Genomic DNA, 27,512 nt, shown 5'->3' on the forward strand with positions numbered 1-27,512 from the left:
AGAAACATTACATGAAAAGATTGTTCCTTGTTTTCCGTTTGACTGGGTCAACATTAGCATTGACTAAATATACGATAGACTTGACATTATACGAGATTTCGTATCTCACATTCTGAAATACCGACCTTGAGAAAAATCAGAGCGTTTTCATATGATAAAATACTGAGTTGAAAACTTATTAACAGTAGGTAATTTAATACATGTACATACATATTTATCCACTGACGAGGATTTATCTCACGACTAAAGTTGGCAAGCGTCTCTATGTGTATGTAGACGCGCGTGCATGTTTTTGTCGCACGCTGGACACGATGTCTTTGTCTTCGCAGACACACGGAGATGGCGCATCAGGGTTTCTTGGCCCCAACATTGCCCTACATACATCGTAAGCGTCTTTATCATTTCCGCGTCACTCCGTTACCAATTTAGCATAGAATAAAGTTACCATTAGTTGTGATTGGAATTAATATTAATTATGAAATAAAAAATAAGGACAGAATATTTTATAATCGTGCATCCGAACTCGTCTTCGTACAAATTATTCCCATACGAATTCAGTTTCGACAATTCAGTTCATTTAAACAGTACCATATATATAATTCTTTCCGTTTGCAATTGTGCATATTACATCCCCAAATATTATTAATACTATAGTTAATATTTCTATAGTTAAATAACAATTGAGCACTGATATATTGAGTAAGATCTCTTTGCTCAGATTTCTAATTAAATGCCAGTACTAAACTTTAATGCAATATGCAAAGTACAAATCATAACATTAAATGTGGTACATCTACATATACATATATCTAAAATTGTTCCCGATATGATTGTATACCACACTTATCATTAGACGTAGGTGGTAGTAATTTGATGCGTAAGATATGTACGTAATGTAAGAACAGCGTGAGTGACGTGATGTCTGCTGAGAATAGCAGGCTAATGTTTGTTTCGATATAGAGCTCCGTACAACGTACAACGAGTTTAATAGCTGCGCGGACTCCAAACGAACAACATGTATCGAAGGATTGCTATAATTCTTGTCCTATGTTACCTGAGTTTCTCACCAACGTGTCAAGCCCTCGATATCGATGATTGTGGTAAGTTTCGATTTCACTACTTTTAATTATGAATATTTTTTCCCCGATAAGAAGTACAGTATTGCGACAAAAGAAGCACGTAGAAGTTACAAACAATAGTATTTCTGTTTTTCACAAATTAAAACAACATCTTGTTGATAACGTGCTGTATATAATTAGCTTTGTTGTGCTGTATCGGTTATCAGTGACATATAAAAAAGAACTGAAGGAAAACATGATTGTTATAATAAATCAGTTGAATATACATTTCAATACTATTCGTTGATTATCTTAGCAATATTATAAAGTACTTTATAGATACAGAACAATAATTGAAGTTGTTGTTTATTTTAATAATAAAACTATTTTTTCTGTAGCGATATAGATACAGTATTTGAATAAATAAACAAAACATACGCACACAATCATGATTGATAACCGATAAGATTTCTTTGTTTTGATCATTTTTATTATGAAGATAATTCAAATAAGTCCAAAAATCATGCGTTAGATATTTTATCATTTAAGTTTCGTGGTCTAAAACCGTGCTGATCTTATGATATATTATAATTACATTTCAGTTTCATTTTTATTCGTGTTAAGGACGATTTAATAAAACTGCAAGTTTAAGTCACTAACGGCTGTTTTCTTACAGTTTAGAATTACCACAAATAAATGTAAAATTATTTCATTTTAAGAAAACACACTTTACTGAATAGAACACCACTTAATTATCGGTTAAGTAGCATACAATTGATGTAATAATATATGATCGTAAAAATGGCGGAAATTCTTGTCTCAGAAATTCAAAGTCATGAGGCTACAACTTCTCTATAATTGTCAATGTGAAACTTTGTTTACATAAACGGTGTACATATGACTAATCATAATAAATAAAATTATCAACATAGTTTTATATACGTGTATAAATAAGAGCAAACGACTTTCATTCGAAACAGTGTAAGAATATGTTTGTGAGATGATAACAATTATTGATAATACAATTTTCTTCATACAGGCTCGAAAGTGGGAAAATTTACGTCTGTAACTCTGGACTGTGATATGAATAAATCTGTATGTGATTTAATACCAAATACAAATGCAACAATTAATATCGATTTTACAGTTGGTTAGTATGTTCACATAAGATGTCTATTTCTTTTTGTCTGTTTGCTTTCAAACACAAAACAGTTAAAAAATTAAACATAATTTTGCAGATAAAGATGTTTCAAAAGTTAATGCAGTTGTGCATGGTATTGTGATGGATGTTCCTATACCTTTTCCATTGCCAAATGCAGATGCTTGTCAAACTCCTGATTCTGGCATTAAATGTCCCTTAAAGAAGGGTGATGCCACATTTCACTATAAAAATACGTTACTGGTGCTAAAATCCTATCCTAAGGTACTATAGAGTGACAGTTTATTAAACTATATTTGCTGCAAATACATTATTGGTCAATTCTATAAATCATTAAATTACAGGTCAGTGTTACCGTAAAGTGGCAACTCAAAGATGAGAACAATGAAGATATTATTTGCATATTAATTCCAGCACGAATCAAATAGGTAATATTAATCCAGAATCTATTGTAATTCTAGTTTTGAAGAAAAATATACACATTACAAAAGTTGTATGAAATATATATAAAATATAAGAGTAAAAAATTTAATTTTCTATGTTTTGTAATTTGAATTATCTTAATATACATGATAAAAAAAAGTTTCATACAATTTTTATTGAAATTAGAACATTGGCAACGTAAAAATATAATATCATATTGCAGCAACAAAAAGCGAATATATTTTTTTTTAAATACATAATGTGCTACAAACTTAAATGCTGAGTAAATAAAAAGTAAGGTTAGTAGTGGGGATTTATGTAAAAAAAATTGTTTAAAATCTGTGTTGTTATAAATTAGTTTAAAAAGAGAAATGTTTAAATCTGTAGTATTTTGTTTGTCTAGATAAATAATTGTTTTATCTAATACAAAGATAATCATATTGCAATAAATTTTTAATTTCTATATATTATATTAGAAATTAAATAATATGACTCCTGATTTTATTAGATACCCATATGTTTAGGTATTTTTCAAAACACGACGAAGTAAAGAAACGTTACTTTTTATGAAGTTTATTTTTTTTTATTTAATTTAGAGTATGCCTTTTGGTAACTTTAGCATTTACTAAAGAAACATCAACTGTCCATTCTGTCACATTTATCCTCTGTTTTTTCAGTATCCATTTGATGGATAGTTCTTTTGATTCTTTGTGTCAATAAACTATGTCTTGATGTTTGCTGTGCTTGATATATTGGCTCATATTCTCTCAGTTGTGCCATGAAACCTTCATTAGGATTTATACAAAACCTTCTTTGTTGTACAATCGCATATGCACGTCTAAAAAGATCATACTCTTTCAATAATTTTTTTAATAACAAAGACGAACAGAAGAAAAAAAATAGGAATTTACGTTTGGGAGAGTCCATATTTTTCCATAAGATATGCTAAAACTAATGCTGCAGATCTTGATATTCCAGCATTACCATGTACTAAGACTCGACCTCCAGAGTTCAAAGCTTCATCAATAAATGTTCTTACCTTGTGAAAATGTTGAATAATATTTTCTGTTGCTGTATCAGCAATATTCAAAACAAGATACCTGTGATATTGGTATGAATTATTTTGATATATTAATCATTTTCGAAACAATTTTACTAGTTAATTACTTATATCAAGTCATAAATGTTACATACTTGAATTTATCCGGAAAGTTGGGCTTTATAAAATTTGCTTCTATGTCTTGCCTAACACATATTATATGTGTTATGCCAGATTGTAATAAAGATGGTAGTTGCGATTTGATAGCTGCACTATATGGGCCAAGATATAACCCAGGTATCACTTCCTAATGTAGAATAACTATTAATTTAAACTATATATTTTTTATGTATTTTTTGATAATATTTACACTTGATATACCTGCATATCCCTTCTCATTGTATACGTCCATTCACTTGATTTTTCTCTTTTAATGTAAGAAGGTATCCTTGGAAAGTCGTCAAATCCTTTTGTGGCTTCCTATAAAATACTCTTTCTTCAGTCTCTTATAGTTAATTGTTATAGCTCACAACATACAAAGTATTGCAAGAAGGTAAGTTTATCAATAAATAAAAATCCGAACTACTACAAGCGAGATTTATTTTTAATAGTACTAACAGAAATGTCAAATGCAAAGATATAAACAAGAAATATGCATAAAACACAATCTCAACATTATAAGCATAATCTCAACATTAGCTTTACCAGCTCGCACGAAAACTGAAAAAACATAAAAATGTTGCATATTTGAAAATATACAAAAAGAAAAAATATGTCAATAACAAATAATATAACCTACAATTCAGAGAATGCATTTTTTATAACAATTTAAAATCGATATTACAAGCCGTGTACCTTGTCCTGATGAGATTCATTATTGTCTAGAGACAGCATAGCACTAATTTTGCGCACTAAACGTGTAAAAATTTCGACTGTAGATTAGAAAATAAGAAATATGATATGCTTTTTCCCGCGATCTCGATATTGTTTCTATATGATGGCGGTGGCCATTTGTAATATAGTGAGCTACTAAGGCGTCCTCCAGTGTAGAATATCCAAATTATATTACATTTCTATATCTCTTTTTACTATTAGAAAATTTAAGAAGAATGTATTGCAAAGTAGTAGAAGCTATGCTATATAAAATAAGTTAGAAGTAAATAAAATAATCATTCTTTTGTCTTAAGAAAATCCAAAGAAATTATTTAGTTGATGTTGATTTCCGGAAATAGAAAAATTAATTTTACTATCTACGCTTCTTTGTAAATGTTGAATTGTTGTATGATTTTGCAAGAATTAATTTTATACTAAATCTATATAAAAATTCGTATATATTGTCTTATTATGCTTTTTAGGAAAAATTTAATGATACTTTCTAAAAATGGTGGATGTTTGATTTTTAATAAAGTATTATTAATCATAATCTATTTTTTTGTACGTCGTAATACTATTAGTTATCTTATTCATCAATTAGTCATTTTTATATGTTACAATTCTAATAATTATTGTAATATGAGATAAGTTTAATACCGTTCTACAAGAACAAGTGCAATATATGAGGGATTATTTTTTAATTTTAAGATATGTATTACGATAAGAGTTTGGAGGAAATTAGATTAAAATCGCTTCAGAAATAGCGCAACTACGATATCGTTAGCCGAATTGCGTAGCAGAAAGATTTCCCGTTCTACAAAGAAAAGGGAAACGGTATGCTTTCGGCCACGAACACGAGCTGGGCAACGCAATTTAGTTACGAACTGTTTAATACAAGATTTTACGAGGCACCGATTCCCTGTTGCGGTAACCTGCGCGTATTTTCTTCCGGGACGTAATACAATTTTCTATAACTATCGCCACGCTTTCGCGATGAAAGTCTATGCATGTAGCGGCATCAGTCCGCAATTCTGTGTGCGTGCTCGATACGCGTTTTACCGGAACACTTGATAGATTTCATAGACGCGTCGGTGCCCGTGCTTCCGTGGAAAATAGCCATTTGCGCGAACTGTTACGTTAACCAAGTGCGTAAATATTGATCAGCAGATCTTCGCCTTTCGCAGCTTGACTGACCATTATTTCGTAACGCGCTGGTCACGAATTATAATTGATGTAACGAATAATAAGGTGTGAATATATACGTGCTTTAATTTAATGTCTTGGGCCATTCTTATCATGAAATTGGAGGTGTCCAACATGATCATTGTCTCCCTATAAGATATTACATTGCAGACTCATTCTATCGTAGTTTCTTAAAACTTTAAGCATTAATTATGGCAATGAAATCTTTAAAAGATGGCTGTCATAGTAAATTGGGGGTAATTTTCGTAGGATGTAAATCCACTTGTTGGTTTTCTAATTTCTGTGACTATAAGACTGAACATTGACAGCGTTAAATATGCAGAGTTGAAAGATGCTTGGAGTTGCTTGAATGCTTGGAAATTTGATAGGATACACGAAGCAATTGCTTGAGGCGTTGATATAACGAAATATGTTAACGTAACATGAATTCTTTGGTTGTACATTGTAGTTTCTTGTAGATAATAAATTGCAGAGACAACTTGACCTTGATCTGTCGAAGAATGGTGCCATTCTACGGATATCTATCGTTTATCGTTACAGTGCAGTGCAGAATTACGCTGATAGAATCCACTTTGTCATGGTCACGCAACATTAGAAGATTTAATTGTCGATAAACTATAAATAGGAAAAACAAATTATGTGTACAGGATAATAGTTTCCATAATATAGGACGGTATTACGAAACATTAGGTGCTTAATTTCCCAAATAAGCAAATGCTGTTTTCCTTAATATACTTCACTGTTTCCATCGCTTTCCAGTCGATAATTATGAAATTTATGCAACTTTCGCCTTCGTTTCGTTCTCTTTTTCAACGAAAAATTACGATGTTTCAGGCTATAACACTAGCATACGTTATACAAGTGAATTTCAAACTCTTTTTGGTCCAGAATCCAGAATCACAAGATACTTTAAAATATCTCTTCTCGCCTAGCATCACGTTACACTAAATAGGGGTTGTTAGATCTTTGCTCTCCTCGGCAACATGGTTGCCGCCTCTGTGGTCCGTATAATTAAATAATTAAGCAGGCAACTGCCGACGGCGTAGTCCTGCTGCATAGAAGTTTACTTTCTAAGCTTGTTGGCGTGTTGAGCGCTCGCAGATATGGGAATCCGTATTGCCCTCAGGGCATCAGCACCGAGATTGTTGCAATCACTAGCCATGGTTCGCGAATCTGGAGCACTAGGCATGCGTTGGACACACAGAACCAACGATCACCATGCGTAATAAATTTGACTTCCCGATGGTGAGATGTCATTTGTATTTTTCGTTTTCATCATTCTTCCCTTCGAAATTAACTTTGGGTTATTTGCACGTGAACGCACCAAAAGAATCCTAAAATCGTTTTCTCTCACAGAAATTTTCACACAACGAATAGTACCGATTCTCCATTTTTCTTTCTTGTGAGATACTCACACGGATCTATTGGTTCACTCGGTGCGTGCCCCCCTTCCCCCCCTCGAGGCTCCGCTCCATATAATTGCCTAGGAATGTAGAGAAATTGGGAATAGTGTTTTGCTATTCCTTGAATTCCGTTCAGTCTCAAGTTGCCCAATAATTATATTATTTTCATGTCAATAAAACCGGGCAATTGTATTACTGCGATTCTAGTCGTGAATTTTCCTTGGTAGATATCCAATTTCATTATTATCAACTTGAAATAAATTATCTTTTCCTTCTTCTTTCTCCTGTTTAATTCTTTCAATTCAAAGCTATTAGAACTCTATAAGCGACTTAACCGCTCCACCGTTTTTCTCGTCTATTCTAGGAAAAACAAGTCTTATTATTTCGAGAACCAATCCGGCAAGTCCTAATTGTCAGGTCACCCGGTACGTTGCCCCTTCGGCAATGTCCACTTTGCGAACGTCAAGAAACGCGATCACCGAAGCAACAAGAAATCACATTCTGCCATTCGTCGATCGGGAGCGATCGAGGTTCACGAGGACAAATTCAGCAATCCACCGAGAAGAAAAATGCACCGAGGGAATGTATTAGAAACGACCACCTTAACTCTCAGTATTACGATCTATCCAACTGCTGCTAACGCGTCACGTATGCATCGTGTCATGATGATTTATCGCGTCCCGTTCTTCCGGTGAAAGAAGACAAGTATTTTCATGAGTATTTTCACTTTGTAGCAGATGCAACAGATTACCAATATTCGCTTACTCTTCCTGGCATAAGAAATTTGTTATCGTTTTCGTTATGTACAAGATTAAATTGCGGAGAGTACCCAACAGAACAAACAATTTATTACAGACTCGAACATAGCCGTGAAAGATTAACGTATTTATGTTTTATACGAGGTGTTAACGATAATAAACCACAGTATATTATTTATTCGTAGACGTTAAGTGTATATTTAGCACATTTATAATCGAGCATGTACACGATTTGTCTCGTGTAAATCAATTTGTTAACGAGTCTCGTGATATGATTTAAATTATATGTATATATATGCAATTTTTAGCCTATGCAAATTCCCCTAGGTTCCGATTTCAACGCGTTTCTCGGTCGGTCGTACGGTTATTGCTTATCGTTCGATTTCATCACTGCTCTCTAATTGTTGCAGCGAAGTTTAAAAAGCATTCACTTTGGCAAGAAGTTCCGAACAAATTGATATTTCACGTATTCAGGGGAGGAGAAGTTAGCACGAATTTCTATCGCTCGCCACGATCGAAGTATGATTCACCTTTTCCAATCGCCTCGTCCGGTGAGAACGTACAATTTAGAAAAAGCGTGCCGCGCACTACGTTTTGTGTAACTTTGCTACTGAAGAAGAAAAGTTTAGATACGGTGTAAGAGCCCAAAATCTTTTTGTCTTTTAAGCAGAGATGTCGAAGATTGTAATTCGTTTTCTTAATTTAAAGAAACGTAACTATGATTAATTACGTCGCATCAGTCATTAATCATACGCCTACCGAATTTATTATCAACAGCGAATTCATTGTACGAGGGAAATAGAATACTAACAATGTAAACAGTGTAACTTGCTATACTGCTCGTATTTTCTTAATAATCATCAATCTAACTTGTGTAACTTCTGTTGTGATTATGCCTTAAATTACAATTCAGACGGTAAGATTAATAACCGGCGCAGCAATTTTTAAGTAAATAGATATAATCTGAACAGCAAACGTCTGGATCGCTTTAATTTCTCTGACTCATAATCTGTAGCGGTCGAGCGAGTTTATCTGTAACAGAGTGGATTGCTTAATTCGTTGGCGCACGGAGCTTCCTCGATGGTTCGGTTTCCCCGTGTACCGGTGACCGGCGTTGCTGAACCGCTAATCACGACGTTAGATCGTTTTTCGTGATTCGACTACAACACTATGGAAAACTTGAGACGTATTTCGGATTTCTGTCCGCTCGACGGAGCGTGAATCTTTTCGAGCAAGCGTTTCTTTTCGCGCTATTGTATGGCTCTACAAGGAAATTAATTAACAAATTACAATCAAGTTTTTGTAAATGGAAGACTTACTTGGAGACAATTGGTATCTTATACGCCGATTTAGTTTGCAGACAATTTTAGAATTCTGGAGGACATCGACTGAGTAAACGAAGTCTCTAATAAAACGTAACTGCATAAACGATCGTGTTACGCTAGTCTGGCTCATTAGCAAGTAATTGAGCTCGATCCACTCGATCTGCACTAGTGGAATATTCATTTTCGATGTGGTGTTGCTCATGGCATAGCCTTTGTAAACCAGAAAAAGTTGTTACTTAATTTCTCTTTGAAATAGATCAGGAAACGAAGCATAACGATGCCTTCAATCATTCAGAGAATTTATCATGGGAATTGATACATTTATCTAAGTCCTAGATCCAATACAAATTCTCAATATTTTCTAATGATATTCAGGTTTAATAGGAATCGAACAGAGAAAATGGCGAGATGTACGTTGGAGAAATTTTTCGGAAAATAGAAAAGAGAAGAGATATGCATAAAATAATCATTGTTCCTGCAAAGTTTTCAAGCTTGATATTGTACGTTCATAGAACCATAAACCACAGCGTCCAAATGCTTCATCTTTAGTCAAAATTAAATCGGGATAGTCGCCAAAGAATAACGGGAATCGTTAAACTTTCCAGATTCTCTAAGCGCTTCTGCGAGTGCGCTAACGTTCATGCAGGGTTGTCTTTAGTCTCTGTAGCGGCACACGCTCAAAAACAACGAATGTAATACGCAGAAATTGCGTAAAAGTTCGAGTGGCGACTGGTAGACGGTCGGCCGTTCCCGCGTGATTGCCAATCGATCGAAAAAAAATATTTTCCAGGGACGATTAGCGTACGGAAACATAGACAGATTCACACAGAATATTTAACAAAGCATACCCTTGCTAGCCGGTGATTTTATTCTACGAATATTTTGTTGCACTTTATACCTGAGTAGATGTTGCATTTCATGTTTAACTAAATTGTTTCTGGCCAGGCTTTGATTCGTTTATCTTAAATTAACACAGTTTATATTCAATGAGCTAGTCTGCTAACAATAAATAAAGCCTGAGAATCGTGTGTTATTCCCGAGTAACGCACGCCTTATTGCGAGCAAAAGGTTGAGAATTTTCATTATCAATGTACTTGAGACGTAATAATTGCTGTTACGAGCAATGCGTTCCAGCTGGCTTTTCGTTTAAAAATCTTTTTTCTCTGTAATAACCAAAATCATGCACTTTAATAGCTTAAATTATTCCTTTTTTTTTTCTTCTTAAATGTTCCTCGTTATCGTAAGAAACGTTTAGTCGAGTTGGAATTCTATCGGGAATCTTCAGTGATCAACGCACGGGACAAAACGTTTTCCAGCTTGGCGAAAGATTGACCAACTGTCCGGCGCACTCCCATGTAAAGGGCGGCCAGTTTTCTCGATAAGGAAATCGAGCAGGCCAAAGGTATTAAGAAAAGTCGCTTTAGAGAAACCATGCCAAGGTGGAAACTTCGCGAAACGTTGCAACCTTCGTGTCTGAAGATCACATAGGAGAATGTTCGCGAGTTCTAAGGTTGACATCTTCGGTAAAATAGATATGGCTTAGCTTTTTGTCCATCGTTTCGAAAATACATCAGATCGACAGAATGACAAGTATCGCGAGTATATTATGGTAGTATAACATAGAAAATAAGTAAGAAATTTTAAGTTACGAAAGAAATGGAGGGGAGTCTTTTTACTTGGAGAAAGATTCAGCATAAAATGTTAATTTTTTCTTAGAATAGATACAATTTAAACAATATAAACGCACAACCAAGAACTAGATGCATTTACGACTTTACTTGGACTCCAGTGACTTGTTACGTTACAGAAAGTTGGCGTTTACACCGCTTACGAAATTGGCGAGTCGTAAAATCCAACCTATTAGCGACGCGAGGAATAATTGGGATAAATAGAGTGGGAGAGATGAAAATTGAAACAGAATTTTACTTTGTCTCGCTCCCTATATTATTTCCAGTTACAATTGCATAATATTCTGCGGATCAAAAACGTATAGAAGGAATTTCGCTTTGCCGTAATAGTAGATCGATTTAGCAATAGTAACGATTCTTTTCTTTCCACGATTTTATATTAATATTCGATCGTAACGCTCGATACCTGCGATTAAGAATAGATTCAAATTTTAAAATGCTTCAGACTTTTACTATATTATGTATCGTACAAAGTTGCGTCACCGCGCCTTACATTGTTTATATGCACCAATACAAGCAGCATAGAATTATGATCAATGACTAATTGTTGCTTACTCAACTTTACAATACTGAGCATTTCTATTTTATTTTTCGTGGCCGAATTTAATTCAGCGTGGCGTGTTAGAAAAACACGCGACAGGATTTAACTTCGCGTTGGTATAATATCTGCTATGAACTAAGAACGATAAAACGACTGTTCACCTTCTTGTTTTTCTGATTCATCTTAAATCTTTTCCATTGCTGGCGTACATATAATGATTTTTTAACTTGACCCAACTGAGTTTTTCGTGAAAACAACGTAATGCTGAGCAGTGGAACCATGAAGCCACTGTTGCTTTCTTGCGACAACTATCACATTGTTAGGAACCGATAATAAATTCATATCGTTGAAAGGTATCGAAGCACGTCGATGAGAAGAATGAATTTGCGAGGAAGAGGTAAAATTTTAGCGGAAAATTTCATAAAGTACTCGACGAAGCCTCGTTGTAATTCGTGTTACGTCAATTTAGCCGGAAGTCGTGCTTAATTTTTCGTTGTGCAATTCTGTCTATCGCCATCGCTGTTTCGAGATGATTGACATGACATTGTAATATGTACATGATATGGCGAAACTCTATCAAGATTTAAAAGATGACGATATAAATTATTATGTTTCTTTTTCTATAAATATTCCCTTCAAAGTACGTAGATAAGCAACGCAGGATGACTAATTAATAAATTGAAGAAATGATAATTCATAATCGTAGAAGGGCAGGTATACGAAATCACGATGGGTGTTGATCTAAAATCACGTTTCTTTCTCTCCATCGACGAATGTACGTACCGTCGTTCTACAGCGAATCAGGTCAATCCTACGCGAACATTTCGATTTTTTCCAAAAGCTTTCTCTGGTAAGGACACAGAATTAAAATCTTCTAGGGTGTCATCGCAGTTGACGGAAGTGGAACGTATCTGCGATCAGTGGAGCACCGAATAAGGGGTCTGAAAGGGTCGATCGCTATTGGTGAAAGGGGTCTGTATGCAATGCAATCGTTGTACCCCCGCCTCATCTTAGTTCCCTGGGCCTGGGCAGGGCACCGCTATAAAAGCATACCGCGTCGCCCCTCAGATACGTAGTGTTTCCCGTGTACTGCACAAGAAAAATCGCCTACAATGAAGTTCGTTGTAAGTTTCTACCAGTTACGAACGAGTCTCTCATTGTATGTCTGAGACTCGTACTTCATCCATTTTGCGCCATCTTAATTTTGAACTTAAACTCTGCCTCTGCTCAGAGGGTGTTCGTATTCTCTAACTTTAGTTCTCTAAGTATATAAGACGTTATTCGATTTCCATAAAAATATTGAGTTAATTTTTTTGTAATTGCAGATTGTTCTCTTCGCCGTTATGGCCGTCGCCAGTGCCTACCCTGGATACATTCATGCACCGGTAAGTGAAGCCAGAAATTTCTGGAAACTGTTAATCCGACTGAGAGTTTGTAAATCGAAGTATGGTACTGCACGTTCTGAAATAATCTTCTAATAATTTGTTACGTTTAATGCTAGAAAATGTTCTATACTGTTGGATCGGATTATTAAAACGTAACACTTTCCTAAAACGTTCGACACTTTAATCTTCTCCTTAACACTTTGAGATAAGCAACTTCTACGAATACTGTCTTCCAACCATTACTATCAGGACAGTGTTCGATAACGAAATTGTTAGTACTCATCTTACCTCTACAATTTTAACATTTTTCTTAACTCAACGACGTCCAAATGTTACTGGACGAAACTTGGGCCGTGATCGATCCAAGTCAAGAAAAAATCCTTCAACGATCGCGTCATTGATTTAACGTATTCTCTTCAGCACCTATTTTCACGTTTCTTTCTTTTCGTTCATTTACTGGTAATCTAATTTTCCGGAGACTTTTGTTCGTTCGTACGATGCATTTTCCAGCATCGATCTTCGTTAACCGAGGAATTGGACTTGCTCGGTGGAAAGTAACCAAACGTAACCAAGTTTCCATATCGAGGTTTGAACAGTAGATAAATTGAAACGAAATCCTGATTTTTGAAACACATAGGTGTCACAACCATGGCCAGCACCTGAAGCTTGGCCAGCACCTGCACCATGGCCAGCACCTTCGTACGTTAAGGTCGCTCAACCTTCGTATGTTAAGGTTGCTGCAGCACCGTTAGTCAAGGTATCTGCGCCTCAGGTAACGATAGAGATACTATAAGATTAATATCATGTTGGAAGTTAACACAAGTTAGTAGGAGAAACTCTTCGTTGAACGTGTAACATCTCAACAGTATTACAAATAACTTACATGTATTTAATTCCGTTCAAAGCTACTTTCACAAACATCACTTCTACCATTCACCTGGAAGTATCAATAATTTTGGAATACCTTATCAGTCTTAACAGAAACCCTTCACTTTGTGTTTCGCAAATTCATTCTCAGAATCAGTCTGTGTAGACTGCTTTCCTTCATCATCATAATTTCTGACTAGCTTGACCATTCGATCGAAATTACTACCGCATCATCGATAACTTCTCATTTTCCACGTCTAATGGATCGTTTAAAGCAGACCACTAGTTACGAGTCACGTAACTTGGCTTTCCAGTCAATCAGGGAACGTAATCGGATCTTGGTCGTCCAATTTAATTATTCGTTACTCAATGGATCTATAAACTTTGTAACGAAACTGCAGTTGAACTACAATACTAACAAGTGATTCGTAACCCCTTATGCAACTGTTCCTCGTAACGAATCGCTTGAATTCACTGTTGCTGATTTTCTACTTGCTCCAGTTCTTACATCCATGGCAATCATGGACGCGTTTAATGACTTCCATGTTTCTTAAACATTTATTATTTATCCATAATTCATTAAAAATCGGTTACTCTATATTATGTGCTAACTTTTTCTTCAATAGACAAAAGACCGGAAAAGAAAATATTTCCTGAAGGGAAATCTTCGTGGTAGAAATTTCTAATAGAATTTATATATTTATTAGATAATCGATTAACATCCGAAAAAATTCCCACAGGTTCATGCTCCGGAAGTGCACCAAGTGCTCCAGATCCCGCAACAAGCGTCGATTCCGGCCCCACACCCCCAACCCCTCAACATTAAAATCCCACATGTTCAGACTGTGAAGATCCCATACCACGGACCTAAGATCGTGCAGCCACATCTCATCGGCGTTGAATCGTACGTGGAGCCCCAAATCAAAGTCGTCAAGGCTCCCGTCTCCCATCACCCCTGGGATTAAATTTCCGCATGGCACCAACTGAACTCGCTGGTCCAGGGTGATCCATCCTGGATGAGCCGTCCTGAGGTGCATCTGGAGTAGCGACGCTTTACAAACAACGATAACCATGGCCAACATCGAAATTGTCCTGGTGGGAAAGAAGCTTGAGACGATATACATTTGAAGCATCCACGTCGATGGTAGTCACAGCAACGCACGAGTTCTTCATCCTAGAGGAACTAGCTCTCCAAGATCAATCGCACTGTATTCATTCGGGATAAGGGGAGTCAGAAAACTAATCAGTATTATCCAGCGATTAATCACGGACGAAGAACATCGAGCTTGCAAATCGTTCGAAGATCACGAAAATCGACGCCCTCAGGATCGGCGAGCGTTTTGGACCACCCGAAGACCTCAGACCAGGCACCCAATCTTAAAAAAAGTTTACTTATTTTTTATCCTCATAGAGCAACCACACGATACACGATTACACGAGCGCAGCGACTTTCTTACAGACTCACTTCCTGTATCTGCCCTTTCCTTGTTAACTCTACCTTTTGTTTCTGGACGCGTCGAAATTCTTGTGCGGCATGTGATATTGAAGAAGACATCACGACATCGGAGCCTTCACTGTATATTTTCTTCTCTTCTTTCCGCCTACCACCCATCCCTTCCCCTACCATACTTTTGCAACAACACTTTTATTTATTTTCTAATAAAAGTTAATTTTTATGTCTTGTGATAAAAAAATCTGCTGTAATCTTTTTCATTCGTTTATTTCCTCTTCCTCTATATTTGACAAAGTTCTTTACTCATAGAACGTTAAAGCTGCTTTTATTTATATTTTCACAGTTTCAATGTTTTTTCTCCTATTTTAGTACATTGGTATTATCAGTGCATGATAACAAAGCGGTCTTAAGCCTGGCACATGAACGCGACCCGGAAGCTCCATGATACAAATCAATCTAATGTCGCCAGGGTAACGACTCGTCCAAACAAAAACGTTCAACCTGCTACTATTATTTTCACAGTGTATCGTGTCAGAAGACCAGCAAGTCAAATCGATCGTATAAACTTTCGAAATTTGAACAAAAGTTTTTTTAATTAGTTGTGCAAGACTTTGCCATGATGTCTTGATCTCATCATAATAATCTTTGAAAGAGATTCGAATAAAGATAAAAAATACTGAATCTTGTATTACGCTCTGTTTAGAATAAACGAAAGCGTGCTGTTTATTTGTACACAAATTTCTTGAAAATAATCGCTATGATAATTTCGGCAATTTCTTTAGTTTACAGCCTTCTTACACGCTTCTGACAGCTAAGAAGCGCTCAAGAGACTGCACCGTAAGAATTACGCAACGAGAAAGCGCCACGAATCGTAAATCGTTCTAATTCGATGCAGCAGTCGCAGGTCAAAAAGAAAGAGGAAGGACATGAAACACGATCGTTAGAACGTTTCGGATCTAATAAAATTCATCGTAGAATTTCGCGAGTCCTGCGAAATTCGCAGCAAGCGCAAATTATCATTCATCAAGTCGATTTTTAATCCCAATTTTTATGCCGATACGAATCGGAAAGTTGTACAGGAGAAATTTTCTGATTATTATCATATACAGCATTTTCACATAAGCGAATCGGAAAAGAGCCTGGTCGCGTAGCAATACTGTGCTATTGAATTACAATGCTCTCTCATTTCCGTATATATTGATCATAAGTGTTCCATCGATCTTCGTGTTGTAGTCTGTATTTCACTGCGTTACGTAAATGACATGGCACTCGTAATTTAGCATAATTATGCCACAACTTTTTACTCGAATTTTCTACTCTGAGGCGAGTATACAGACGGAAGGGTTTAGCTGTGCTTCTAATTACGTTACGCGTAAAAAATGATTCTTACGTAATCCTGGTAACACTTCGGTACGCAGAAAAGAACGCTAGGGTAATTCTATTGTTCGATTTTAGACGTACACTTCCTTTACGTGGAATTTCGCGATCAAACCCAGTTCTGGGAAAATAGTACATTTTGCGTTCAATTTTTTTTTTTCTACTCAATTGCTTCGTTGATCACCAAGGATAAATTAAAAACAAAGCATAACAGCCGTTCTCCTCGACCTGCATTCGAAAAATCACAATTCCTCGAAGCACCTTTTTTTGGAATCACATATCGTATCGCTGAAATGTTAATTACACTTAACGAGTATGTCAAGTACCGTTTGAGACGCGTCGTGCCGCCGCGTCGTATGAAATCGAGAGGGAAAAATATCGCGGGAATTCTAGTTCACAACGAAACTGCTTCCAGCGATTCCCCGAGGCGCTCCATGTCATTGCAATTCAGTGCAAATTCTTTTTGCGCGTAATACAGTTCATGATTTTTTTGCTGGATACCTCCGAGGCATTACCTATATGTCTTAGAAACGTCCAAAGTATACCTTGTTACCTGGAGGCAGATTTATTACATACTTGCGTGCAACTTGAAAAGCGAGAAATGTTTTAATTCAGCTTTAAGATTAGTTGGTATTAATTGATGCGCAAACAAACAACGTTTCTACCGATAATCTACTTTTGATTTCACACGATTTTAGGAGAGATCATCAAATATTGTTCTACATTCGATGTTCTACATTCTGCCGTGTAATGGACAAACGTTACCTACTTCCATACAGGACATCGATTATGTTATTTCAATAACTAGATAGTCACGACAGGAACGATGCCGATCACTCAGATAGCGTTTTAATTTTTTTGTCACTGATTACTATCAGCCTACTTTGTATTTAGACCGAATGCCGAGTTACGTCTTTCATATCTAATAAAACTACCCACCATTTGTACTGGCACTTTCTATTCTGTCGAACATATATATAAAGAATTTTTTTTAATGCAAGTGAAATAACTTCCAATCATAGTAATTGATTTCTTTTTATACGATGCATCAATTTTGCTAGGTAATACGAGTACCATTTAGAATGAACGCTATTTAGCAATTTCGCGAATGAATAATGGAATATATATGCCTTACACAGTCTTTACTTTCTCTCCATAACACAACTGTTCCAACACAGATAGAAAAATGTTATATCACCGATACATACTGCGTAATGAAATTATAAAACGAATATTTAATTGTAATTACATCTTGTTATCTTCATTAAGAAACAAACGATAATATTGCGAGCCTGAGGCTGAGGTGATCGTTCTAGCGAAATGTTATTTACGTAAATAGGATTTCCTAATGTATATAGATATTTCATGTATAAACCATTCAATTTTGCACGGTGCCATTGTTTGTTCAAGACAAACCAATTTAGGCACTATGTTTCCCACAGAGTGGGAAGGGTAGCAATTCCTTCTGTAATGAGAAATAAACCTTGAGAAGAGTCTTCGACACATGAACGATGGCGATTATCGATCATGCACTTCAAGGAAATACCTACATATTTTAGTGATAAACTCTGCATACGTCAACTGTGTCGAAGGCCGAATAGTTTGGCTATTTTAAATAATAATCTCACGATTGCTTTCGATCTTCACAGTGTAGAGGTGCAAGTGCGATTAAATTGGACACAATATTTTCTTTGCAACGAGACTTGGATTAATTTTTAATTAACAATTGCATATTCCAGTTCAAGTTCATGCCTAGAGCGCATAACCATTGGCTTAACCTAAGCGAATCGTTTCGTAGTCTACAAAATATTCGATCGTTTACAAAATCTACGACAAGGAAACTTCATTAAAGCTTTACGAGGATATAGCTAAGAGAAGTAGCAAGAAGAAGTAGCATGTGCGAAGTACCGTTTTAATGGAGCAAGACACGTGGTTGGGGTGAATGTAACAACGGCACAGGTGAAAATAGACGAGTTGTTCGACGTAACGAGAACCACTGGCAAAGCAGGAAAATGTGAACGTATGGACAGCCCCCGTTGTCCCTCGAGGTTGTTCAGTGTCGTCAGTTCGATCCGGTCACTGGGCCATTCACCATGAACGAGCGCAGTGAGTATATTTATACTATTTATTCATTGTAGCTTCCACTGATAACTGTGCATCCCTATTTTAACTCGCTATAGTCTATTTTAACTTCCCTAGTAGTACTTCATCCCTTCGTAGTCGTTTAATGTTAAGTTGTATACTGATGTAATGGGCTCGAAGGAAGTGTCCATCGCGATATACATATGTAAATGTCTCTGTCGTTCTATTAATTTCCTTCAAATAAATAATTAATATACAAGTAATGAATCTTTTGAATTACTTTTTTATCAATCTTTATTAATCTTTTTTACAATGAATCTTTTGAATTGTAAAAAATTTTTAAGCCATTGTAAGAAATTACTAAGATAATTGTCGAAACGTTTTAACTGATAAGGTAACGAGGTTTGAAATTAAAAGTATTCGTCCGTATCGACGTCGAGTTGACTCATTCGAGTAAAAATGCGATAATTTAATCTTAACTACTTAAATACGGAAATAAAACTTTATCTACGTATTCTTTTTCACAGCGACACCTGTTTCCATCGTTATCCTTTCTTCAATTTAACAGATATATGTAATACTATTATTTTTTTTCCAGAAGATGAAGTAAATTCGATTTACACGATCGCCAGCAACCAGAACCTGGTACCGATAAGATCCAGGCACGCCTAGTAAGTGATTGCGAGATTGACGTCTGCCGGTTGTCTCAACTCGCTTGCTCATTAAATCGTATTATTACATGCATCAAACAGTCCGCGAGGAAGCTGTTAATTCAAGCCTGCCAATTAGATTTACTATCTTTTTTCAGCTTAAAGAAACGACGGTACGTATCGTATTTAACGATGATTATATTGTTCCTCCTGATGGCTTTAGCCGTTATAGTGGCCCTGGTGTTTATTATACTTTGTAAGTAATGTTTACCTTCAGATTATTATCTTCCACATAGTTTTATCCAAATCTGTGTATATGCTTCTTGTTTTTATTGATTAATTCTTTGTATTAATTCTTTTTGCAGATGCAACCTACAGACCGGTGGAACTTTGCGAAACTGAAAATTGCGTTCGCATAGGTGAGAAAATAATCAATATTATGCTATATTTTAATTAAAATTGAAAAAGATTCTATGAAATCGTTGTTCCACTAGCTGCTAGTTTGAAGGAATCTATGGATACTTCTGTAGATCCTTGTGACGATTTTTATAAGTAAGTACTCTAGTTTGAAAAACAATGATACACTCAGTCTATAGCCTGTCTCAAAGTTACAAAGTTAGTTTTCAATGTCGTACAGTCACGGTTACAATACGATTCACCCCTCGTTGGCAACAAGTACAGTGACAATGAGTTCAAGTTTGCATGCATAATTTGCAAAATACTTAATCGGTTCATTTTTTTCGATATAATATCTATCTATGTGTTTATAGCGTTTCTTGCTTTTACAGATACGTATGTGGAAAATGGTCAGACGAACATCCTATACCAGATAAAAGTTTGACGAATTCATGGTTCGACGAGCGTAGAGAAAGAATGTACAGGAAAATAAGAGAACTCTTGCGAGATAACACCACAAACAGTGATGTACCATGGGCAGTGTCACAGGCAAAGATATTGTACAACAGCTGCATGGACGTGCGTACGTTATCAGTTTCTTAAATTATTTTGTATCTTCGTAAGACAATTAAAATAATGTAGATCGTCCTATGCTTTAACTTCAGACGCGAATAATGAACTGGGACTTGCGCCGTTGTTCGAGTTATTGGAGGAGCTCAATTTACCTTCGATTCCTGCGGGGCTTACGAAGAAGACAAGCGGTTATATCGAACAAATAGCCAGGGTGAAGAAAGTTCTGGGAAAAGATGTGTTTTTCGGTTTCGACATTATTCCTGATCCTCGAAACACCAGTAATAATGTCATGCTGTTCGATACACCGATTATGACAAATCCGTTACCCAAGTATATTTTTTATTACTTATTTTAAACAGTTAATATATGATTCAGATATTTGAATCGCTGCACATAAATACAATTCCATAATTGGATTTTTTAATCGACAGCGATAAGGAGCTTGAGAAACGACTGCATACGATCAGGTCACGCTTCCGGAAGCTGGACAACGAAGAGGATATGGTAATGATGAGTAAGCTGATGAAGGCAGAGATGATGTACATGAGCGACGTAATTAAGCAAATCGTGAATAATGGAACTCTTGATACTTGCTCCTTAAAGAATGAATCATCATTCCCCTACAAGGAAGAGCTGGAGGATGTAGTCGACACGCTTTACGATTTAACTAGCATTTTTCATTACGTCAGTACATTCGAATAACGATATTGCATGTATCAATAATGTGATAATTGGTAGTTAAAAGCATTACTTCGTTGCAGATATCTCGTATGGAAAGCAATCAAAGCATTTGGGAAAATGAACCAACCGATGATGATTATATGCTGGTAGACGATCTTCAGAAGTTGACTGACGAGTACGTGTTGGAAGTTAATTCGACACTTACGCCCAAACCATTATGGCGACCGTTCATTGAGCTAGTTTTCAAGGATATTGACACTTTAGACTTGAATAAGACAGATAAGATATTAGTAGGTGATTTGGAATACATGAAGGAAATTGCTCTAATGCTGGCTCTTACCGAAGAAGAAGAATTAGGTAAACTAAAAAATTATCAGCTTTTGTTGAGAATCGATTAACTTACTTAACAATTATCTTGCTGTGTTAGAGAGCTACATTTGGTGGGTAATCGTAGACATAGTTGTACCTCATTCATCCGACAATTTAAGGAAAATTTGGCTAGATTATACCAGGGCAGTAACTAGTGTCGAAATCGGTGAATCGAAGTCTCTGCTTTGTGCGTCTGCGGTTAACGAATTGATGGGTTAGTCTAATACAATTTTATTTTGAGACTGGATCTATATATGTAGAGGTAGAACCTGTATCGGCTAAAAGGCGCAAGGTATTCGAAATTCTTACGAAACTCGTCGGCCTTTCATCAAAGCCTGGTATAATCTAGGAATGGCGGTCTCATGGTTGTTCGTGGATCCATCCTTTCACGAAAACAAGGGCAAGAAGGTGTTTGAAATGCTGGACGACATAAAACAAGCTTTCGCCTCGATGGTTTCGCGCACCGATTGGATGGATCGGCAGACAAAAATGGCCACGATAGAGAAAAACAGGAAAATGGAATCTCAAGTTGGCTTTCCAGATTGGTTGTTCGATGAAAAAGTGCTTAACGAATATTACGAAGGCGTAAGAAATTTATTGTTAGTTTAATTGCTCGAGCATAGGTACGGTGGCAATAAAATTAATTTGTATATTTTCAGATAGATCTCGCGGAAACGGAATATTTGAACAATATAATTCAAATTGTTCGGTTGATGTCCTTGTCTGAGTTGGAATGCATCCACGATATTAATTATAACAACATGTCGTAGTAAGAATTGTATTTTATTACACAAATGAACATCATGAAGTAAGCACGTAGAACAATTTTGTGGAATAATCTCTATTTTCTTTATTTTTTAGCTGGGCGACTGATCCGACAGACGTAAATGCATTTCATACCTATCAATTTAATCATATAAGTACGTAATTCCCCAGATCATTATAGCTTAACTTATCTAACGTTTAATTATATTTATATCGCTTTTCTAATACGCATGCAGCTATACCAGCGGGAATTCTTCAATTCCCTTTTTACGAACTGGGTCTCGAGTAAGAACAATATTATCATCGTGAGAGATAATTATTAATAATTAGTTTTTCTAAATGGATTTCTTGATTTCAGATCTCTGAATTACGGTGCCATCGGAACAGTGCTCGGTCACGAGTTAACTCACGGATTCGACAACAGTGGAAGACACTACGATAGCAATGGAAACGTGAGGCAATGGTGGACCAATGAAACTATTGTAAAATACACTGAAAAGACTGAATGTTTTATACATCATTATAACACCTATTATGAAGCTGAAGTAAGGACAAAATTTATTTTCGTCCGTATTACTTATTCAAATTTAAAAACATTCTCAAAACACCATGGTGGATGAAATTCAAAGTTACGCTATTTTATAACTAATTTAGGCTGTGTGAGCCTTTTACCTTCTCGTCTCTCGACTTGAATCCTTTTGACTCTGACAAAAATCTTGACCTTATTGGTATTTGATCTTATTCCCACTTTATATGTATTGGTTTATAAAGATAACGATAGGATCGATCACGTATTTGTTCGAACAGGTAGAAGATTATATAGATGGTGAACGTACATTGGGCGAAAATATAGCCGATAATGGAGGTCTCAGAGAGGCTGTTGTCGCTTACGGAAGATGGAAGGCCAGGCACGGTCAAGAGCCTTTTCTTCCGGGATTCACTCACCTTACTCACGAACAACTTGTTTTCCTCGGTTTCGCACACGTAAGATGCTGATTCAAATATGTTTTATCGAAGGTTACGTAACCTGGACTTTAATCCTTTCACAGTGAACTTGCTTAGAACAGTTAAAATATAGCATTGAAATAGGAATGTTTAAAACATTCTAAAGAATAAGGACAAACGTTTTGAAAAATATGTAAATTACATCAACGTTAGAAAAATCTATTTTTTGGATGAATTAAGCAATCTACAGTGAATATTAATGACGTTCGTCGCATGTAATTTAAATTAGTTATTTGAAGGAAGTTCTGCAATTTTTTAAATAATTTGTGAGATGTGAAATTAACAGTAAACGACTCTCAGATGATTATATTGTTTAGCGTTACTTAACATATTTCTAAATTGCATATTTCTAATTAATGTATAGTTTATCTCATATTTTGTATAGATGCTTCATTATACGTATAATATTTAATTTATTCTGCTTTCTAAAATATTTTTCCTACTTAGGTTTGGTGCGAATCCTACACACCAAAATCTTTGAAATGGATATTACAAGATTCCCATTGTCCTGGACACGTGAGACTTCTCGGGGTTCTCAGGAATTCAAAGGAATTCAGCGAAGCATGGAAATGTCCTGTGGGATCAAACATGAATCCTTCAGAAAAATGCAGATTGTGGTAATGACATAGTTCTTCGAACAAAGTTATTTTCATAGGAATTTTCTGAATCTTCTTCCCCCAAAATAATCAAACTTTTATACTTGTCTATTATCTTAACTAATACGATCGATTGTAACAAATAATGTAACCAAGACAAGTAGTTTCAGTGACAAGTGTATTAAAGTATAGAGCAATTGTTGAAAAATGACAACGTTGTGATAAAACAACTCCGTGTTTATAATAAAAGAATTTTATTTACTTATAATAGTCATGTATTCGTGTTTTACATTCATGTGTTAACTAAATGTTTATCTCAGGCGATCAGAAATTTAAGGTTTGCACTTAGGAATCCTCCGTTAGTTATTGCGTACGATCATTCAAGACAATACTTTTCCAACGCGTTAGACCTCTCAACTACAACTTAACTCTACTTCGTACGACACGGACATCTCATCCAACGCTTTTGTTATATTTCATGACAGAAAACATTTGCAACGTACTTTTAATAAATGTATCCACCTTTGGCATCCGTGGGTTGAACGTACTCGTTACTCGATGTAACAACACTTTTCACTAGGTTATCATTGTGTAATAACGAAGTATCGACGTTGACACTTTCCTGGTTATAAGCGCTAGCCAAAAAGGTGCTGGATGGGGTAGATGTTTCCACTAATGGGACTACGGTTGTTGAGCTTGCGGGGGAATTAGTAAAGGCGAAGAAGGAAGAGGACGAAGGGAAAGAGGGCAGCGAGGGAAACGAGGCCAACGAGGGAAACGAGGGCAACGAGATGTTAAGATTTTGGAAAAAATCGCTTATCGCTCCCTTCTGTGTCTGAACGTGACTGTGAACCACAGGTGTATTGGTTTTAACTACTTCGGATACCGTATGATAAGATTCTACTGGTTGCGATGGTGACACGATTTCCACTGACTTCAATGGATGCAACGTCACGGTCTCTACGGATTCCAGAGGACGTACCGTTGATACCGTCTCTACAGATTGCACTGGATCCACAGTATGTTCAACTGGTGTTAGAGTTCCCACGGTTTTCACCGATGGCACAGATTGAACAGAGTGCACGGTATGTTGGATTGGCGTGGTTTCCACCGACTTCACGGATTCTACGGTATGCACCAAGTGCAGCGGTGACAAGGTTTCTACGGATTGCACTGGCGCGAAAGTATCCACAGTGTGAGCTGATCGCAGAGGAGTTAAAGTTTCCACGGAAGATACATGCTGCGCTGGAGAAAGCGATTCCACGGAGGAGAGAGAAGGTGAGGAGTACAAGGTGTTTACAGGCTGTGTATGATGCACAACGTGTGTAAGCGAATGTGGAACGTGATATGTTGTAGGAAACTCGGCAGGTTGTGGAAAAGAATAGGTGTTTGGAGCATTTTTACTGACTTGGAGTTTAAATGAAAGAGGTAGAGGAACATCTAAATTTAGACCCTGATTATCAGATGCTACAGGATTAAGTCTACTGTATCCAGTTGAAACAGTGTCAAAGGAACTGAATCCTGGCGAATAAAGAATGGAAGGAACATGGGAAGAAACGTCATAGCGGGGCACGTGGACGACTCCTCCGTAAGAGGTGTATGTGTTGGGTAATGTTTCAGTTAGCAGACCGTTGCCAAAAACATTTTTCCTTATGGTTGTTGTAACCGAGGCGGGAGCTTGCACTCTACCAGTAAAATGTTTAACCTCTGCAATCAAAAAGTCACAATCAATTACGATTAATTAGAATCAGCAAATTTAAAACTTGACGACGTTGAAACACGATAATTTTCCAATAACTTAAAATTTATATTATATCTTAACTGTGGAAGATATGTATCATTTATTTCCAAAGAAACATCTTTAAAATGTTTGGTTCATAAATTATTCAGGATGCAAAATATATATATAGCTATATGTCATGTTACTGACGATTTACCGCGATATTTTAAAATTCGGATTACGTAACATCACCAAAAATATTTCTTCAGTGTGTTATCGTATACTTTAACTTTAAAGAAATATCTAGTTTACAAGAGTGTTTACCTTTTACGACAGGTGCATGTTCAACATTCACAGTTGATGGAGATACATCATGGGCTCCGTTCTTTACATTTGTGACTGTAGATTTCACTTGGGAAGTGGCTCCAGTTCTCACTGTGCTCTGAAAATTTTTAGATTAGACGTGCATTATCAAAACAAAGTAATTGTTGAGACGAACAGATTATAGAGAATATCGATATACCTTAACATTACTTTCCGGAGTTCCATAAGAAGTTGCAGGCGGTATAGCAGTCGCTGTCTACAAAATTATAACAATTGGACGATACGATATTTTGTAAAAGTTAAAAATTGTATACATATGTTATAGTATATATATGTATGTATGTACCTTGACTCCTTCAACAGGCACCGAAACCGTGGTTGATACCGTTCCCTCTGGTACCACGTAGGTATTAATCGCTTCAGGAACCTAAATAGAAACATAATTTATAAATTAATTTCTATCATTGAAAGTAATTCTGTATACGAATTCTTCAACTACAATTTTCTATTATTCTATCCTCTATTAAGTTTATTTGAGTTACATGAACAGTATCAGGAACTCCATAAGACAGTACCGGTGCGGAATGTGTGTTGACATCACTGACTGGTGACAAGTACTCATTGTTTAAGGGAACACCTGGTTGATATCCAGGAGGTCCATAGACGGTCTGTGGTATCTGGGCATAAGAGTCACCAAGGGATCTTGCGTCTTCTACTACGTTCTCGTGATGATGATGATGATCGGTTCCATAACGTGGATCACCAGGTAGGATATTCCTCTTTTGCTTTGGCAACGACAAAGCTGAAGAAGCCGCCAGGCAAATCTGAAATATTTTTGATTTTGACATATTTTTCCAATTTCAAAGCTGGATATGCAACATTAAATATGATCATTTATGAATACTCAACTGTGAATTAATGTTCAATAAATTGTATCGAAATGAAAACTATGAATTGGAAGATACAAAATTTAAACAATATACTTTACGTAATACATATCTGATTACACAGATCTCTATGAATGGTATTTTAAGGGAACAATAAAAGAGGATCCTTACCAGAGCGATGAGCAGGAGCCTCATGTTAGCCGTGTGATGTTTGAATGAGGAGTCGAGTATCATCCCAAAGATATTTCGACCTTTTATACTCGGCCGATGCTCCCTCCAGTTTATTTCGCAATCCGATGGCATTGGAAGAACTAGATTTTTTAATTGACTTCTTTTGAAGGCCTGCGTCAGGGAGATGATCGCCGTGGACAAAATGTTTCTTGAATAAATCCTCTACTGTGTTGGTGACACGAAACACGAACCAGAACTTCCAACTTTGTTTCAGTGTTGGTGTTCTTCTTCTCCCCCTTCTTTTCGCGCCCACAGTCTTTACTCTCAATATTTAAGCGAACACCATAGGAACGGAGGATGATTTATGCAAATCTCTATACGTTTCCTTTCTCAACTTTGGTCTCTCCTTTTACTTTTTCAATCTTTTTCTCTTTCTTTCTTATCGACATTCCGTGAACGCGTGTACACCCATTATCAAGCGTTAAAAGAAGCATTATCGTTAAAAGAAGTGGAAGCTTTTAAAATATTCGGATAACGAACGTCAGACTTTTGTAAGATTTAATGGACCGTTGTCAACGAACTTTAAATAATTCGTATTAATCCCTCTGATCGAACGTTAAGTTCGCGACAACTTCGTATTTTAATATACATATCTGACAGGTATCTTACATCACAATGTTTTATAACTTTCCAAATGCAGAAGACGCATTATTAAGATTCTTATAATTCTTTTTTTTCCAG

General features: G+C 36.2%; 5 protein-coding genes across 8 annotated transcripts; 3 read left to right on the plus strand and 2 right to left on the minus strand.

Annotated features, from left to right (window-relative positions):
* The first annotated feature begins 331 nt into the window (after positions 1–331).
* On the plus strand, positions 332–8,794 carry LOC138183622 (NPC intracellular cholesterol transporter 2 homolog a). 2 transcript variants are annotated; one of them, XM_069120838.1, is made up of 6 exons: positions 332–385; positions 961–1,100; positions 2,098–2,208; positions 2,297–2,481; positions 2,562–2,645; positions 7,523–8,794. In XM_069120838.1, exons 2-5 carry the CDS (start codon positions 1,016–1,018, stop codon positions 2,643–2,645), a joined length of 465 nt encoding a protein of 154 aa, XP_068976939.1. In that variant the 5' UTR covers positions 332–385; positions 961–1,015; the 3' UTR covers positions 7,523–8,794. The 2 variants fall into 2 exon arrangements, with proteins under 2 accessions (XP_068976939.1, XP_068976938.1); XM_069120837.1 differs by lacking the exon at positions 7,523–8,794 and adding an exon at positions 2,864–3,110.
* On the minus strand, positions 3,120–4,138 carry LOC138183621 (serine/threonine/tyrosine-interacting protein). Its single transcript, XM_069120836.1, has 4 exons — positions 4,061–4,138; positions 3,835–3,986; positions 3,552–3,740; positions 3,120–3,478 (listed from the first exon to the last, which is right to left on the minus strand). The coding sequence occupies exons 1-4, from the start codon at positions 4,076–4,078 to the stop codon at positions 3,277–3,279; spliced, it is 561 nt and encodes a 186-aa protein (XP_068976937.1). The 5' UTR covers positions 4,079–4,138; the 3' UTR covers positions 3,120–3,276.
* Positions 8,795–10,077: 1,283 nt separating the features above from the next.
* LOC138183624 (uncharacterized) lies at positions 10,078–15,409 on the plus strand. Its single transcript, XM_069120839.1, has 3 exons — positions 10,078–12,594; positions 12,796–12,855; positions 14,463–15,409. The coding sequence occupies exons 1-3, from the start codon at positions 12,583–12,585 to the stop codon at positions 14,685–14,687; spliced, it is 297 nt and encodes a 98-aa protein (XP_068976940.1). The 5' UTR covers positions 10,078–12,582; the 3' UTR covers positions 14,688–15,409.
* Positions 15,410–18,511: 3,102 nt separating this feature from the next.
* Nep5 (M13 family metallopeptidase neprilysin 5) lies at positions 18,512–25,620 on the plus strand. Of its 3 annotated transcripts, XM_069119942.1 has the most exons (17): positions 18,512–18,658; positions 19,233–19,305; positions 19,443–19,540; positions 19,650–19,703; positions 19,779–19,836; positions 20,073–20,263; positions 20,346–20,583; positions 20,685–20,937; positions 21,015–21,291; positions 21,362–21,517; positions 21,653–21,888; positions 21,963–22,072; positions 22,165–22,223; positions 22,305–22,353; positions 22,427–22,613; positions 22,876–23,052; positions 23,521–25,620. In XM_069119942.1, exons 1-17 carry the CDS (start codon positions 18,646–18,648, stop codon positions 23,692–23,694), a joined length of 2,403 nt encoding a protein of 800 aa, XP_068976043.1. In that variant the 5' UTR covers positions 18,512–18,645; the 3' UTR covers positions 23,695–25,620. The 3 variants fall into 3 exon arrangements, with proteins under 3 accessions (XP_068976043.1, XP_068976044.1, XP_068976045.1); XM_069119943.1 differs by lacking the exons at positions 18,512–18,658; positions 19,233–19,305; positions 19,779–19,836 and having other exon boundaries at positions 19,466–19,540; XM_069119944.1 differs by lacking the exons at positions 18,512–18,658; positions 19,233–19,305; positions 19,779–19,836 and having other exon boundaries at positions 19,466–19,540; positions 20,073–20,259.
* On the minus strand, positions 24,175–26,834 carry LOC138183253 (uncharacterized). Its single transcript, XM_069119926.1, has 6 exons — positions 26,772–26,834; positions 26,289–26,537; positions 26,060–26,140; positions 25,913–25,969; positions 25,714–25,831; positions 24,175–25,376 (listed from the first exon to the last, which is right to left on the minus strand). The coding sequence occupies exons 1-6, from the start codon at positions 26,832–26,834 to the stop codon at positions 24,175–24,177; spliced, it is 1,770 nt and encodes a 589-aa protein (XP_068976027.1).
* Positions 26,835–27,512: the final 678 nt, after the last annotated feature.

The sequence above is a fragment of the Bombus flavifrons genome, chromosome 9 (assembly GCF_040668555.2).
Source record: "Bombus flavifrons isolate JBK064 chromosome 9, iyBomFlav1_principal, whole genome shotgun sequence".
NCBI classification, from domain to species: domain Eukaryota; kingdom Metazoa; phylum Arthropoda; class Insecta; order Hymenoptera; family Apidae; genus Bombus; species Bombus flavifrons.

Excerpts from the sequence above, each read along its gene's own strand:
- LOC138183253 (XM_069119926.1), bottom strand. The coding sequence starts at position 26,834 with ATGATACTCGACTCCTCATTCAAACATCACACGGCTAACATGAGGCTC. Across the intron at positions 26,538-26,771 it reads GGCTCCTGCTCATCGCTCTG|ATTTGCCTGGCGGCTTCTTC; the intron begins GTAAGGATCCTC and ends AAAATATTTCAG. Across the intron at positions 25,377-25,713 it reads ACATGCACCTGTCGTAAAAG|AGGTTAAACATTTTACTGGT; the intron begins GTAAACACTCTT and ends TTTTGATTGCAG.
- LOC138183621 (XM_069120836.1), bottom strand. Across the intron at positions 3,741-3,834 it reads AACTTTCCGGATAAATTCAA|GTATCTTGTTTTGAATATTG; the intron begins GTATGTAACATT and ends CCAATATCACAG. Across the intron at positions 3,479-3,551 it reads AAATATGGACTCTCCCAAAC|ACGTGCATATGCGATTGTAC; the intron begins GTAAATTCCTAT and ends TGATCTTTTTAG.
- LOC138183622 (XM_069120838.1), top strand. The coding sequence starts at position 1,016 with ATGTATCGAAGGATTGCTATAATTCTTGTCCTATGTTACCTGAGTTTC. Across the intron at positions 2,209-2,296 it reads TAATATCGATTTTACAGTTG|ATAAAGATGTTTCAAAAGTT; the intron begins GTTAGTATGTTC and ends ATAATTTTGCAG. Across the intron at positions 2,482-2,561 it reads TGCTAAAATCCTATCCTAAG|GTCAGTGTTACCGTAAAGTG; the intron begins GTACTATAGAGT and ends ATTAAATTACAG.
- LOC138183624 (XM_069120839.1), top strand. Across the intron at positions 12,856-14,462 it reads CTGGATACATTCATGCACCG|GTTCATGCTCCGGAAGTGCA; the intron begins GTAAGTGAAGCC and ends AAATTCCCACAG.
- Nep5 (XM_069119942.1), top strand. Across the intron at positions 19,704-19,778 it reads TGAAAATTGCGTTCGCATAG|CTGCTAGTTTGAAGGAATCT; the intron begins GTGAGAAAATAA and ends TTGTTCCACTAG. Across the intron at positions 19,837-20,072 it reads CCTTGTGACGATTTTTATAA|ATACGTATGTGGAAAATGGT; the intron begins GTAAGTACTCTA and ends TTGCTTTTACAG.